The sequence below is a fragment of the Podarcis gaigeae genome, assembly GCF_964106915.1.
Source record: "Podarcis gaigeae genome assembly, chromosome: 12".
Taxonomy (NCBI): Eukaryota; Metazoa; Chordata; class Lepidosauria; order Squamata; family Lacertidae; genus Podarcis; species Podarcis gaigeae.
In genome coordinates, this window is record NC_139688.1 from 7,543,598 (window position 1) to 7,558,639 (window position 15,042).

Sequence of the window (15,042 nt, forward strand, 5' to 3'; positions counted from 1 at the left end):
ATAATAATAATAATAATAATAATAATAATAATAATAAATTTTATTTATACCCCACCCTTCCTGGCCAGAACTGGGCTGAGAGCAGCTAACAACAGTAAAATTACAGAAAAAACATAATAGGGGGGGGGGAATAAACACCAATTTAAAATACAGGTTAAAATGCAATTTAAAATGCAGCCTCATCAAAACCATAAGGGGAGGGAAACATAAGGGTCAGACTGAGTCCAAACCAAAGGCCAGGCGGAACAGCTCCGTCTTGCAGACCCTGCGGAAAGATATCAAGTCCTGCAGGGCCCTGGTCTCCTGTGATAGAGCGTTCCACCAAGTTGGGGCCAGTACTGAAAAGGCCCTAGCACTAGTTGAGACCAATCTAACCACCTTGCGACCTGGGACCTCCAAAGTGTTGTCATTTGTGGACCTTAAGGTCCTCCGTGGGGCATACCAGGAGAGGCGGTCCCGTAGGTACGAGGGTCCTAGGCCGCAAAGGGCTTTAAAGGTCAAAACCAGGCCCCGAAACAGACTTTGGACATGCCTGCTATAGCGGGAGGCATCAGACAGGTTATTTGCAGGACATTAGAGAGCACCCCCCTAGGTTTGCCTGTCAGAATCAGCCCCACTGCCAGCAGAACCCCCTTTTGCTGCTGAGAGGAAGGTGGTCTGGGGCATGGCTTTGACCCTCGGCTTCCAAGCAGCAACACTTTGCAGAATGCCCCAGGTCCTGTTGATTTCAGCGAGAGACGGGGTGTTCCAGCTGTGGAAGTGGTTGTGAGTGGGTTGGGGTGCTGGGAGGGGAGGAGACAGCCATTTCCATCTTGCCTCAGGTGGCAAAACAAGATGAGCCATACAGCAGGGATGGGGATGAATTAGTTCACTTTGCATTTAAGGTGAACCTACCTAACAAGGTCCGTATAGTTAAAGCTATGGTTTCCCCAGTAGTGATGTATGGAAGTGAGAGCTGGACTATAAAGAAGGCTGATCGCCAAAGAATTGGTGCTTTTGAATTATGGTGCTGGAGGGGACTCTTGAGAGTCCCATGGACTGCAAAAAGATCAAACCGATCCATTCTGAAGGAAATCAGTCCTGAGTGCTCACTGGAAGGACAGATCGTGAAGCTGAGGCTCCAATACTTTGGCCACCTCATGAGAAGAGAAGACTCCCTGGAAAAGACCCTGATGCTGGGAAAGATGAAGGGCACAAGGAGAAGGGGACGACAGAGGACGAGATGGTTGGGCAGTGTTCTCGAAGCTACCAGCATGAGTTTGACCAAACTGCGGGAGGCAGTGGAAGACAGGAGTGCCAAACATAGTACGGTGGGAGACAAGCTGTGAAGCTTTGTGTAATCAACAATGATGTCCAACACTGAACGGTAATTCCAGATATTGACTACTGTTTCGTAGAGTTCTTTGTCACCTTGGTGGGTGGATATAGAATGCTTCATAAACCCATCTTATTTCAAATGAATGTATATAAATGAAAATATCAAATGCTGTGGAACAGTGCTCATGTAATAATGTATTTTGATATTTTCATTTATATCAATTCGCAGCTTGCCTTCCACCGTACAAAGTTTGGTGCCTTGCTTCATTTAAAGATTTTCAGAGACTTTGAGAATAAAGATTTCCTTTTGAACTTTTTATGATTATGAAGGAATTCTATGAAGATTGTATATTACGTAAGTATATGGTCATTGTGTTGCCTAGACATTGTTGATGTTCTCTTTGCAAAACAGGGGTTTGTTTGGTGATTTAGCCATGCCCAATGGGATCCAAAGAAGAGAGTTTTGCCACAGCCTTGAGGTACACTGTTTTCACTGCCAGAGATGAACTTTCAGCTCCATGGGTTAGCAGCAAAAGGAGATTAACTAAAGCAGGCGGAGGCAGCTGCCACCTGTTCATCTGCAGAAGATGATCCTTGTTTCTTTTCTTGGATTTTATTGACTTTAGTGCCTTAGAAACTGGGCCCCTTGGTATAAATTCTTAATCAGGCAAAGGGTTAGAGATGGGTTCTTCTTCTTCTTCTTTTGACTTCCTTTATCCTGTATCTGGCCTCCTTATTTACTTCTTCTAAGCTGTTTCCTTTACGAATAATTATTAAGATTTTTCTAATTATAACTTTTATCGTCTTTTATTTGGCTGTTTGTCTTGTTGTATGTTATGCTTATTGTATGTTATCTTCCCGTTTAATGAGGGTGGATTTCGGTATTGAGAGGGTGGGGGGTTTATGTTACGTTGTAAATAAAATTCCCAATAAAAAATTATTAAAAAATAATAAAATAAGATAATTATTATTTTTCTTTTGAAAACAACACAGCCCTGCTGCAGCCTCTCTAGGGGCTGTGCCACTGAAATGGGATTTATTTCTGAGTCCCCTATAAACATCTCATGGAAGCTCTTTTTCTTTTCTTAAATGATGAGTTGATTCCCCCCCCCAAGCATCTAGTGATGAGCGAGAAGCATAATGTGGCCCTCCAGTTCTCCTTCTCTGGCCCTTTCCAGTCTGCATCCCCTATCCCCAGTCCACACCTCAAACTGGTCCAGTTCTTCCACTTCTCACTGTGCTTTTGGCATGCCTGAACGTGTCCTTGGACACTGATAGGGTACCTTGCTTGTCTGGGTGGCGTAAAGGACAGAGTGATGGGTCCAGGTGTATGTCGAAGCTCCTGCCTTTTACTGTACAAAGCTAGGAATCATGCCAGTTGTTCCACCTACTGCCACCTCTGGCCTCACCCACCCTGGAAGGTCACCCATGAAAGAAAATTGCCCCCCAGGCTGAATAAAATCCCCCATTCCTGCTCTTGGTATATCAACAGAAGGCTCTCCTCTCATTTCCCATAGATGGGGAAGTGAGTTGGGCGCCATTTTGAATCAAGATGGTGGAGCGAACCTTTCAAAGTCATACCAATTTTTTAGTTTCTTGGAATTCCTCAGCAAGGCTGGGTATGAAGTTGCTAGTACATAAATGCTTTGCAGTAGCCGTACAGTGGTACCTCGGGTTAAGAACTTAATTCGTTCCGGAGGTCCATCCTTAACCTGAAACTGTTCTTAACCTGAGGTACCACTTTAGCTAATGGGGCCTTCTGCTGCTGGAGCACAATTTCTGTTCTCATCCTGAAGCAAAGTTCTTAACCTGAGGTACTATTTCGGGGTTAGAGGAGTCTGTCACCTGAAGCGTCTGTTACCTGAAGCGTTTGTAACCCGAGGTACCACTGTACTGGGAAGAGTCTGGTTCCCACTTTCCTATAAGTAGAGTTTAAGCACAGCACTTTCCCCCCCTTACCGGTTTATTATTTCCTCAACGCAATGGCAGCCACAAATGAAGAGATTCTTCCTCCCTCCCTCTCCCACCCCCACCATTTTGAAATGGGAAAAAAGAGACACCTTCAAGATGAACCATTGAAAGGCTAAGGATCCAAACTATTTACAGTTCCAAGTCTGGCAAAATAAATAACACGCGATCAAAGTTCGTAAGGAACAAGGCAGGCTCCGTGTCTGCACTGGCCAAGAGGAGATGGTGAGCATCGTCACACTGAGGAATGGTCGTCGGTGGAAAGAGGGAGGGCTTCTGTGCACACACAGTCTGTGCTGCTCTCTGAAGAGCAGGCCCAGAAAGTTCCGGAATATTTACAAGAGGGCGGAATTAAAGACTCTGGCACCTCAAGGGGAAGCAGCCAAGGGCAGGATGAACATCAAACAAGTTGGTCTTCTCCCTGCTCTCCATCTGAACCACACACATAACAGGCTCCTGAACTGAGAGTCCATGAGTTATCAAGAGCGCACAAGTCTCATTCCCCCTTGCACGCTTTCTGTCCTTTTCAGAATCCACATCCTTACAGGGTTTGCAATATCAACAATGGAGGTAACATGAAAACAGAGGTCCTTCCACCAGCTTGTAGCATCTGGGTATGCGTCAACAGACCCTGGCAGTGGAGTCGCCCTGTCCAAGCTGCTCAGAAGACCCCCTGGGGATGTCACCACCCAGCCTGGAAAGCACAAGCCTAGTTAGGAAGGGCATATTATTCACCCATCCCAAGTCAAAGAACCTGGTGAATTGTGTTTTCTCCAACCAGCAGATGCTCCCAACACCCAGAAATGGAACATCTCTCCTTTCTGTTTTTTGATGGGAGGGATTGCTTGATGGTTGAAGGTGGGGAGAGAGCGCATGAGATGTAGCTGATTCAAAAGCAGCGTGCAAACCACTGCTTGTCACTTCAGGAGGGGTCACAGCTTACTGGGAGCGCATGTGTTCTGCATGCAGAAAATCAATCCCTGGTATCTCTAGTTGAAAGTGCCCCTAGGCAGCAAAGCCCAGAAGCCTCTTGCTGAGACCCTGAAGAGTTTCTGCCCATCAGAGTTGTCAATTATTGCACTTCCTGGACCGATGGTTTCCTCCCCCAAACAGAATAGAAGACAACCTTTTCCAGGAGTGCCTTTGGGGACCCAGTTAAAGCTTCCGATATATAACCAACAGAGCATTCAGGATGACCCCATGCTGTCTCTGGAGTTGAGATGGTCTTTTGGCTTCTGAAGTTTATCCGGAGACAGAGGCTTAGTCGGCTGCGTCACGCCCAGGGAGTATCTCTCTGATCAAATGATTCCTTCTCTCCCATGAAAGATCTTGGCAGATGAGGTCACCACACCTGCTCCTTTCCCCCATTGGCTCATTCTGCATCTGTTGGTTGAGAGCTGCAAAGGCGGGCTCTTTCTTATCCACCATGCACTGAGATTCCGCTGCATTCACAAGCGCTCCAACAACACCCAGAACTTAAAGACTTGAGAAGAACCAAAGGGAGACTCCACCACCCAATCAGGCTTCTTCTCATCCTTCCGCTATTCCAGTGTTTTGTCTTGCTTTGGTTGACAGAAGAGTGTTCTGTCTTAAAAAAATGAATGCACACACACAACTTCACACCTGTCACTCTTAATCCAAGGTCCTGGCTGGTATCATCTTTCCTCTCCCATTGCTTTGTGCCCCACCCATTTGGTCCCTTGGTCATTCGCGTCTGGGTCTCAAACCAGAGACAAGTCGGCTTGGAAGCTAGAGCAGCGCCTGCTCTTGGGGCTGCACTTGGTCAGCATGGAGATTTGGGTGCTGAAGTTGGTCCCGTTGCTGCCCATGGAGGGGTGGTGATATTTCATGTCAGAGCCCAGGAACCTCTCCATGTGCCACCTTCGCCACTTCCGCTTCAGCTCGGCTTGGACCTAAAGAAGGGAGCAAGGAGAGGGAGAGGGCAGATGAACTGGGGAAGGGAGAAAGAAGGAGGTCTAGTGGATTTTTGGATGTGCTTCGTGGTGAAGGGACAGGTTACCCAAACCTGAATGTGCAGCTCCCAAACCTGAATGTGCAGCTACCTGAACCAGCCCCCAATAACTCCCAAATTCCTTTTTCAAGGATCCATTAGCTAAAATCCATTAACTTGAGCTGTATAAAACAGGACCCAGCTGTGCAAACAAAGCCGTCTCCTTTATCAGTCCATGAAGGCTTAATGATGGATGGCCTTGTCAGTTCTGAGTGGAGACGGGATGGCAGATCTGGGGCCTCACCACTCTGACGCACAGACCTTGCAAGACAAGCTGTCAGCCCCTGCTCCCGGAGACAGCGCCAGGAGTACCCCTATAGTTGGGTGACCTTCTTGCCCCAAGATAAGCACACAGGAACAGGAATATCTGTTTATGCTCAAGGATGTCAACTTATGTGTACAAACTCATGAGGCTGGATTCCTGGGGAGGGGGGGAAAGGGGGGGCTAAAGGGGATATATACTGTATGTAACTTCTTTTTCAGGGTGCTTGCTGTGAACTGATCATGCAGTGCCTTTCTGCTGCTCCGGAAAGCAGAAATAATAATCTCTTTCTCTGACCCAACCTCGGTGTCTGAATGACTCCTTCCTCCCTTCTGGGAGCAACGCAGACCTAACCAATGTGAAAGGTCTGAGAGGCTACAGTGGAGCTCTTCTAGGCTGAGAGCCAGGGTGGTGTGGTGGGTCAAGGGCTGGACCAGGACTTGGAATACCAGGGTTCGAGTCCCCAATCACCCATGAAGGTCACTGGGTGACCTTGGGGGCCAGTTGCTGCCTCTCAGCTTAACCTACCTCACAGGATTGTTGCTCCTTGAGCTCCTTGCAGAAAAAGGTGGGATATAAATGCAATTGATAAAACAAATACAGCTGTACCTTGGTTTTTGAACAGCTTAGTTCTTGAATGTTTTGGCTCCTGAACACCACAAACCCGGAAGTGACTGTTCCGGTTTGTGAACTATTCATCCCCATTTTTTTTAAAATTAATTTTCCAAATTTATAACAAATACAACACAACACGAAAAACAAAACATATAAAAAGAACAAACAAACATATAAGATTTCTTCCAATCAAAAATCCAAATTGATTTCCATTATTAAATGACTTCCTCGTATCCTTCCTAACTGATTTTCATTAAATCTCATTTTAGCAATTTTCCAATATTCACTTTCTAATATAATTAACTAGTTCAAATTACTAACTTCCTTTCTTTACATCATAATCTCAATCCATAGTATTATACAATTCAACATACTTAAATCCTAAGCCAATTTAGTACTTGCAAGTCCTTCCACTTATGTGGTTTGCGAACTATTTTTGGAAGCCAAATGTCCGATGAGACTTCTGAAGACAATCAGAAGCTGCGCTTTGGTTTCTGAATGTTTTGGAAGTCGAATGGACTTCTGGAACAGATTCCGTTTGACTTCCAAGGCATGACTGCAATTGCATTCATCATGGGGATGATGAAAATCCTTGCTGCATTTTGCAGCCATGTGAATCTTGCTTACCACAAATTGCATTTCACCACCCAAAATATCTGTCTTTCTCTAAATCTCCAGCCCTTCCTTCCTTCCTTCCTTCCTTCCTTCCTTCCTTCCTTCCTTCCTTCCTTCCTCTCTCCCCCCCTCTCATTCCCTCTTTTTTCCTTTTTCATTCTCCCCCACCCACTCTTTTCTTCTTTCTTTTTCTACATTACTTACTTTCCTTCTTTCCTCCCTTCTAAATATATCCTGCCCTTCGTCGGAAGGCTCCAGGGCAAGTTACAGCAATAGGTAAATAAAACCATCAATAATAAAAGAGAGATTTAAAACCAGCAAAATAATGGTGTTTTTTTAAAAGACTACCTATTAGTTTTCTGCAGTCTTCTGCCTGGCTTTCAAATGTAGACTGCAGAAAACTGACAGGTATTTCTTTTTTTTAAAAAAAATCTATTATTTTGCTGGTTTTAAATCTCTCTTTTATTTGCTGGTTCTAAATCTCTCTTTTATTATTGATTCTTTTATTTGCCTATTGCCGTAACTTGCCCTGGGGCCTTCAGACAAAGGGCAGGATAGAAGTAGAGACCTCTTAAGCCATGGAGTAAAGGCAGGGGAACTTGCTCAATGATGGAGAGTATTCATTAAGAGAGGGGGTTTAAAACACCCAAAGGATTATTTGAAGCAGAAGGGGAAATGGCATAGCAGTGCCCAACCTAACAGTTCAGTTGAGGGAGCAGCTGCCATGTGGCTCATCCCCTCTTCTGAACAGTTTCCATTCAAGATGCTAACTTTAAGCACAATAAACCCTATTGGGGTATTCACTCAAACAGTTAAGAATTGAAGTTTTGGGGGGACAGGGGACAGGCAGGTGTGGAGTATGTCAGGAGCTCGTCCTACTCTCAAGTAGGACCCTGGCAGAGACACATGCCTGACTGGCATGTTCCCTCCCTCTTGGTCGATCGTTCAGGAGCTTCAAAAGCTTTCTTCTCCCTGAACATCACAGCGACCGATGCCAACAGACATCGGCACACTTAGGGATCTGCAGAGTCTTCGCAGCTTGCGTAACAGACCTCAGCAACTCAGCATTTTGGCTAATCTCCACACACAGAGCACTGCAACATGGCTCCCTCTCTCTCTAGCATCAGACAGCAAAGAGAAAAAGAACAAAGGACAATAGTCCAACTTCACGGAACACAGTAACACAAACATCCTGTCTCCGTCACTTCCCACTCTGTGGAGTTAAAACATACACTGTCATTTGATAGACAAAAGTCCCATGACTGCAATCATGGAGCAGGAATTCTAACAGAGGACTCCCTGGTCCTGAATGGGGTAACTGTGCCCCTGAAGGACCAGGTGCGCAACCTGGGAGTCATTCTGGACTCACAGCTGTCCATGGAGGGGCAGGTCAATTCTGTGTTCAGGGCAGCTGTCTCCATCTGGTATGCAGCCTGAGATCCTACCTGCCCACAAACTGCCTCGCCAGAGTGGTGCATGCTCTAGTTATCTCCCGCTTTACGTGGGGCTACCATTGAAGGTGACTCGGAAACCACAATTAATCCAGAATGCGGCAGCTAGACGGGTGACTAGGGGTGGCCGCTGAAACCATATAACACCGGTCTTGAAAGACCAACATTGGCTCCCAGTACATTTCTGAGCACAATTCAAAGTGTTGGTGCTGACCTTTAAAGCCCTAAACGGCCTTGGCCCAGTATACCTGAAGGAGCATCTCAACCCCATCTTTCAGCCCAGACACTGAGGTCCAGCGCCGAGGGCCTTCTGGCAGTCCTCTCTCTGTGAGAAGCGAAGTTACAGGGAACCAGGCAGAGGGCCTTCTCGGTGGTGGCACCCGCCCTGTGGAATGCCCTTCCATCAGATGTCAAGGAAATAAACAACTACAGTGGTACCTTGGGTTAAGAACTTAATACGTTCTGGAGGTCTGTTCTTAACCTGAAACTGTTCTTAACCTGAAGCATCACTTTAGCTAATGGAGCCTCCTGCTGCTGCCACGCAATTTCTGTTCTCACCCTGAAGCAAAGTTCTTAACCCAAGGTACTATTTCTGGGTTAGTGGAATCTGTAACCTGAAGGGTCTGTAACCCAAAGCATCTGTAACCCGAGCTACCACTGTATCTGATGTTTAGAAGACATCTGAAGGCAGCCCTGTTTAAGGAAGTTTTTAATGTTTGATGTTTTATTGTGTTAATATTCTGTTGGGAGATGCTGAGAGTGCCTGGGGAAACCCTGCCAGATGGGCGGGGTAATATAATAATAATAATAATAATAATAATAATAATAATAATAATAATTGCACAGGGGGTAAGCTGGGGCAGCATCTGACAGCCCTGCCCCACTGAACATCTCCATATTCATGCATTAGGAGGAACGTCAGTAGAGGGGAACCTGCCGTATGCAGGTAAGTCTCCTTTAACGTATAGAACCCTGAATGAACAGCTGGCCTGAGTTCCAGTTCACATGGGGAGCCTCTGCATTTAGCAGAAATATCTATCTATTGAAGGCCTCTCCAATGTATGGTGGGTGGAGGCCAGCAGGTGCAGCTCCTCCTTCTCCATCATGCAATTCTTAATCTTGGGAGTGAACACCCAAAAGGGCTCATGTGACTTTAAGAACTGCTGCCTGGGTTTGCTTATTTTACTCTTCCCTCCTACTCCCTTTTTCCTTCTCTGCTGTGCCTTTTAGATCATAAATCTACAGGAATGGGCTTGTTTTGTTTTAAATCTGTGTATAAAAGGTAAAGGTACCCCTGCCCATCAGGGCCAGTTGTGACCGACTCTAGGGTTGTGCACTCATCTCGCTCAAGAGGCCGGGAGCCAGCGCTGTCTGAAGACACTTCCGAGTCATGTAAATCTGTGTATAGCATCCAGTAAATTCTAGGGGCTTTTACGAAACAACGGCAATGTTGCTCTCATTCTGTCTACGTTCCTTGTTCTGTGAAACTAAAATTTCTTAAACGAACCACATATCAAAAGACAGCAGTAATTATTAAAAGTCCTCAGAGGTTTGGAGAGCCATTGCAACTTGTCTCAGCGGCTCTTTGGGGGTGGGGATTCCCTTGTAGTGATGAATATCTGACCTCAGTTTGGCTTTGGCTCTGATGTATATTTCGTTCCAACATCTGAGAAATACTTATTTTTCCATTGTTAAACGGTGCATCATAATTTGTTAAGCTCTGCGTTATGCATTGCGGTGCAAGAATAAGGAGCAAATTCAATTAGATTTGATCGATGAATTAGTTGGCGGAGCAGCAAAAAGGCAGGTCATTAATGAACTAAACGTTATTTAATCGCCTGGCAGCCCCAGTAATGCTTGTTCCCTTTGCAAATATCATGGCTGATCTTACCTCTCCATTGAGGAAGCAGTACAAGACAGCCACCACAAAGCCCTAGAAAAGGGGGAAGGGGGAATAGAAAAGAAGAGACAACATAGATTTTTATTCCATTGTCTTTGTTTTAAGGACATATTTAAATGTGTAGCCTCACCCCCACATCCCAAAGGCTAGGTAAAAGTTTGTATCAACCCCAATGGAATATTCTGTTCAAATTCTTCCCAGACAAGAAAGAAAGAGCAAAAAAAGTCAAAGTTTCATGTCAAGAAGAGAGCAGAATCTCTTGCTTAATACAAGCACAACAGGAGTTTTCTAAGTGGATCTCTACTGGATCACCCCAGCATTACCCACAAAGACATCCAATCTTGGGCATTGTGCATAGCTGTCAAGTGTCCCTTATTTGGCGGGACAGTCCCTTATCCCAGCGCCATGTCCTGCTGCTGTCCCTTATTGATGATGTCCCTTAAATAAGCTACTGAAGGTAATGGGGTCCTTTCTATGTCTAGCTGTGCTTTGTCAAAAACAAATTGTTGCTTTTTTGTGTTGAATATATGCTATATGGTGATTTATGGACCTAATAGGTATCTAAAGCCATTTGCACGCAACAAAATATGTATTTTATCAAAGTAATTGTTGATCCCTTATTTTGGCTGCTGATCCTTTATTTTCGAGGCTGCTGCTCCCTTATTTTCAAATCCGTAAGTTGACAGCTATGGCATTGTGGGAGATACAAAATGGCGGCCAGGATGACAACTGCTGATGCAGATGCAGTAAAAAATATATCTTAGAATAAAGAAGAAGCTATTTTGTTGCTAATGGTGAGATCTCTTCCACAAGAGGCATGGTGAAAAATTCCCCTCCATGAAAATAATGCAAAAAAACTCCCACTTCCGCATATCACCAATCCTGCTAACCATCTTCTTCCCCAATGCACAGTTGCAAGAGACTGGTCTAGGGGGCACCACCAGAAATGGGGCAACAATAAGCCAGTTTCCCACATGTCCTGCTTACGGGTTTCCCATAATGGGCATTTGGTTGACCACTATGGTAAGTGAGTCGCTAGACCAGACAGGCCTTTCTGAAGACTGTGCCGCAGAATCCCCTGCAATGCGTCATGGTTCTGTGGCAGACAGTAAGCTGATAAAGACATTGGGAAGCCACTGTCCCACACTGAGGCCACACTAAGCAGAAGGAGGTGGTCCAGGAAACAGCCAAAGGCACCCTTGGAACTCACCAATGTCCAGGTAGGGACAGACGCGGAGTAGGAATGAAATTGCGATCGTTCCTGTGAGATCCAGCCTTGCAGCAGGGGGAAGTGGCTTACCTGAAAGGATCCCAGAACAAGTTCGAAGACCAGTTTCATCTCCAGCAGCTTTGATTTGTCGGGGAAGAGGGCGAAGATGGTGTAGTGGATGCCGAAGAGCGGGATCAGCAGCAAGGTGGATTTTGCAAGTCTCCTGGCAGGAGGGAGAAGAACAGAAAGGGATTGGTGCACAGGATGGAGGAAGACCTGAAGATCTAGAGCTGATCTGCATGCCCAGCGATAAAAAATCATGATGCACAGTCCAAGCATATGGACTGCACATCAAACTGTACGTAAGATGACAGCATAAAGGTAAAGGGACCCCTGACAGTTAAGTCCAGTCGCAAACAACTCTGAGGTTGCGGCACTCATCTCGCTTTACTGGCCGAGGGAGCCGGCATTTGTCCGCAGACAATTTTTCCAGGTCATGTGGCCAACATGACTAAGCTGCTTCTGGCAAACCAGAGCAGTGCATGGAAACGCCATTTACCTTCCCACCAGAGTGGTACCTATTTATCTACTTGCACTTTGACGTGCTTTAGAACTGCTAGGTTGGCAGGAGCTGGGACCGAACAACGGGAGCTCACTCCGTCGCGGGGATTCGAACCACCAATCTTCTGATCGGCAAGCCCAAGAGGCTCAGTGGCTTACACCACAGTGCCACCTGCATCCCTAAGATGACAGCATATTTGAATGCAAAAAATTGTTCTAGCAAGTGAGCACGCCAAGGGTGACTTCACTCTTGCTGCTGACATGAACCTGGGATCAGATTGTGGGATGTGACATCACTGTAGCAGTCAAGTATGACATTTCCTGTTTGCCCAGAGTGGACACACAGGGACATGTTACTCCCGCCAGGAGGACTTCCTGTCACACCTGGCCTGGAGCATCCTGCCCCTGCATGTGACCAGGTAGATGGACGTGACCCTGGCAGACCCTACAAAAGGGCCAGTCACACAGCCATCTTCCCTTCTCCCTTCTCTCTTTTGACTCTTCCTGGTGCTCTTATGCTGTCTGCTGGTCCTCAGCCAGCAGCACATGGGCTCAATCCCCGGGATAAACCCACACTCTCTCCTGTTAAAGCCTGCCTTGGGGATCATACTGTGAACTGAACGTAAGTCAACTTCTTATTACTTTTAAGAGAAGACTGTTGTGTCTTTATTCTTTTTAAGAGGGAATTAAAGGGGAATTTACCAGGAACAAATCCAATCTGGACAAGCCAGACTGGATTGCTGAACTCAAGAGATTCTAACAAATCTACCAGCTAGCTTCCTGCGATATTCAGGGGAATGTACTCTGCTACCAGCTCACTAGCGTGAGTGAGGCAGGATAACATTTAATCAATATATCCTCTCCTACTATCCACAACATTCCCACAAAGATTCCCCTTCTGCAAGGGATGCGGCCAGAGAGTCAGAGTGGAAGAAGAAGAAGAAGATGATTTTGGATTTGATATCCGGCTTTATCACTACCCTAAGGAGTCTCAAAGCAGCTAACAATCTCCTTTCCCTTCCTCCCCCACAACAAACACTCTATGAGGTGAGTGGGGCTGAGAGACTTCAGAGAAGTGTGACTAGCCCAGGGTCACCCTGCAGCTGCATGTGGAGGAGCGGGGAAGCAAACCCGGTTCACCAGATTACGAGTCTACCGCTCTTAACCACTACACCACACTGGCTAGAGACCTGCCTTTCGGTCTGGCCCCAGAACACCTCACCAACTAGAAGCAATCCCAGGCTGAGCCTTAAGAAGAACTGCAACTCCACCAGGGGGGTTGGCACCATATTCAGTGAGAAGTCACATCCAGAATCATAGAGATGGAAGGGACCCAGTGAGTTATCTAGTCCAACCCACTGCAATGCAGGGATCTCAGCTAGAGCATCCATGACAGGTGGCCATCCAACCTCTGCTTAAAAACCTCCAAGGAAGGAAAGTCCACCACCTTCCGATGCAGTTCGTTCCACTGTCAAACAGAACTTACTGTCAGAACGTTCTTCCTAATGTTTAGTCAGCTAAAGGGACAGAGCTTGCCTCAACGGCCACTGACTTGGATGGAGCTTCTGGGCTGGAGTCTTCTAAGTCAGAGGAAGACAATGTGATCGCCTTAGGTAGGCAGGGAGAGATCTAGTAGAACATGCACCACTTTGACCTGGGGTACCTTGAGCAGTGGGGACATCACAGAGAGCCTCAAGGTCCATAAATAGCAACACCCTAGTGGTCCCGGGCCCTAAGGAAGTTAGATTAGCCTCAACCAGAGCCAGGGCTTTTTCAACACTGGCCCCAGTCTGGTGGAACGCTCTGTCTCAGGAGACCAGGGCCCTGCAGGATCTGATTTCTTTCCGCAGGGCCTGTAAGACAGAGTTGTTCCACCTGGCCTTTGGCTTGGAGCCAATTTGATTCCCTCGCCCTCTTTCTTTTTTCTTTTTCCTTTCTCCTCCTGTGATGAGGCTGCATTTTAGTATTTTAATGTTTCAATATTTTAATTGTATTTTAATCTTGTTTTTAAGTTGTATTCATTCAACTTGTTTTTATTTTTGCTTGTTAGCCGCCCTGAGCCCGGCCTTGGCTGGGGAGGGCGGGGTATAAATAAAAATTATTATTATTATTATTATTATTATTATTATTATTATTATTATGAAAGTGATAACTCCTCTCAGTCCATGGTCTCAGTCCCCCAAAGATGGAGAGCTAGATCATGAGGTCATGACAGACAGAAAACATTTGATGGGGAGTGGTGCTGACTGTAAGCTCTTCGGGGCAGGGAGCTGATATATATATATATATATATATATATATATATATATATATATATATAGTTTTCATGCTCTTATTACACCCAGAGGTACAGCATTTTATCCAAGACTGCTATAAAAACAATAGACTAACTGCAAGTTAATGCTGGATGTGGCTGGGTGTCGGAAAAATGGCAGCCACATATTTAGCTCCTCATCCATGAATGTACTTTGCGTTGTGACTTCACAATATTTTGCATTTAGCTCAGTTGGTAGGGCCTAGGATGCCTTAATCTCAGGGTCATGGGTTTGAGAACCACACTGGGCAAAAGATTCCTGCATTGCAGGGGATTGGACTAGATGTCCTTTGTGGTCCCTTCCAGCCCTACAATTCTATGATTCCATTCTTCCGCCATCTCTTGCTACTTGCGGTCAACGGACTCCAGCCCTCCTTCATAAAACACCTCTTTTTTGTCATTCTGGCAGATCTGGGGCTGAGAATGCACCTCTGTTCTGTCTCTGGCTGAATTATTTGTAGTCCTGAGGATTAGCTGAGGACAAGTTCCTTCCACCAGCACTACTTAATTTGTAAAGGTGCTTGGCTGATGAATATCTAATGCTGGTCTAGTTAGACTTGCAGAGTTCCCGATGAGCTCTGTCAAGAGAGCAGCATTCAAATCCACTATGACGCTGCCCTGATTGGGGACATCTTTCCATATGCTGATTTAATCAGAGCTCCTTGGAGCAGGGACATTTTGAATTGGAAATGAGAGGAAGCTGCAAATGTTCAGCAGGGCGTAAGAGAAGACAGAGGGGGCAGAATAGTGTAGCACTGAGGCTGTCAGAAAAGGTTCACGGGGATTGGGGCTCAGATGCAACCGTGATGCTCAAACAA

At 46.0% G+C, this 15,042-nt stretch overlaps 1 protein-coding gene across 1 annotated transcript in view; it reads right to left on the reverse strand.

Moving 5' to 3' along the window:
* The window catches only part of LOC310827797 (vasoactive intestinal polypeptide receptor-like), a 306,828-nt gene that overhangs the window by 191,944 nt on the left and 99,842 nt on the right, over positions 1–15,042 (reverse strand). Inside the window, exons 11-13 of the mRNA XM_083704248.1 lie at positions 11,440–11,572; positions 10,131–10,172; positions 2,987–5,198 (exon numbers count right to left, since the gene is read on the reverse strand). Coding sequence (XP_083560374.1) covers positions 5,007–5,198; positions 10,131–10,172; positions 11,440–11,572 — 367 coding nt within the window. The 3' untranslated portion in view covers positions 2,987–5,006. The remainder of the gene's footprint in view (positions 1–2,986; positions 5,199–10,130; positions 10,173–11,439; positions 11,573–15,042) is intronic.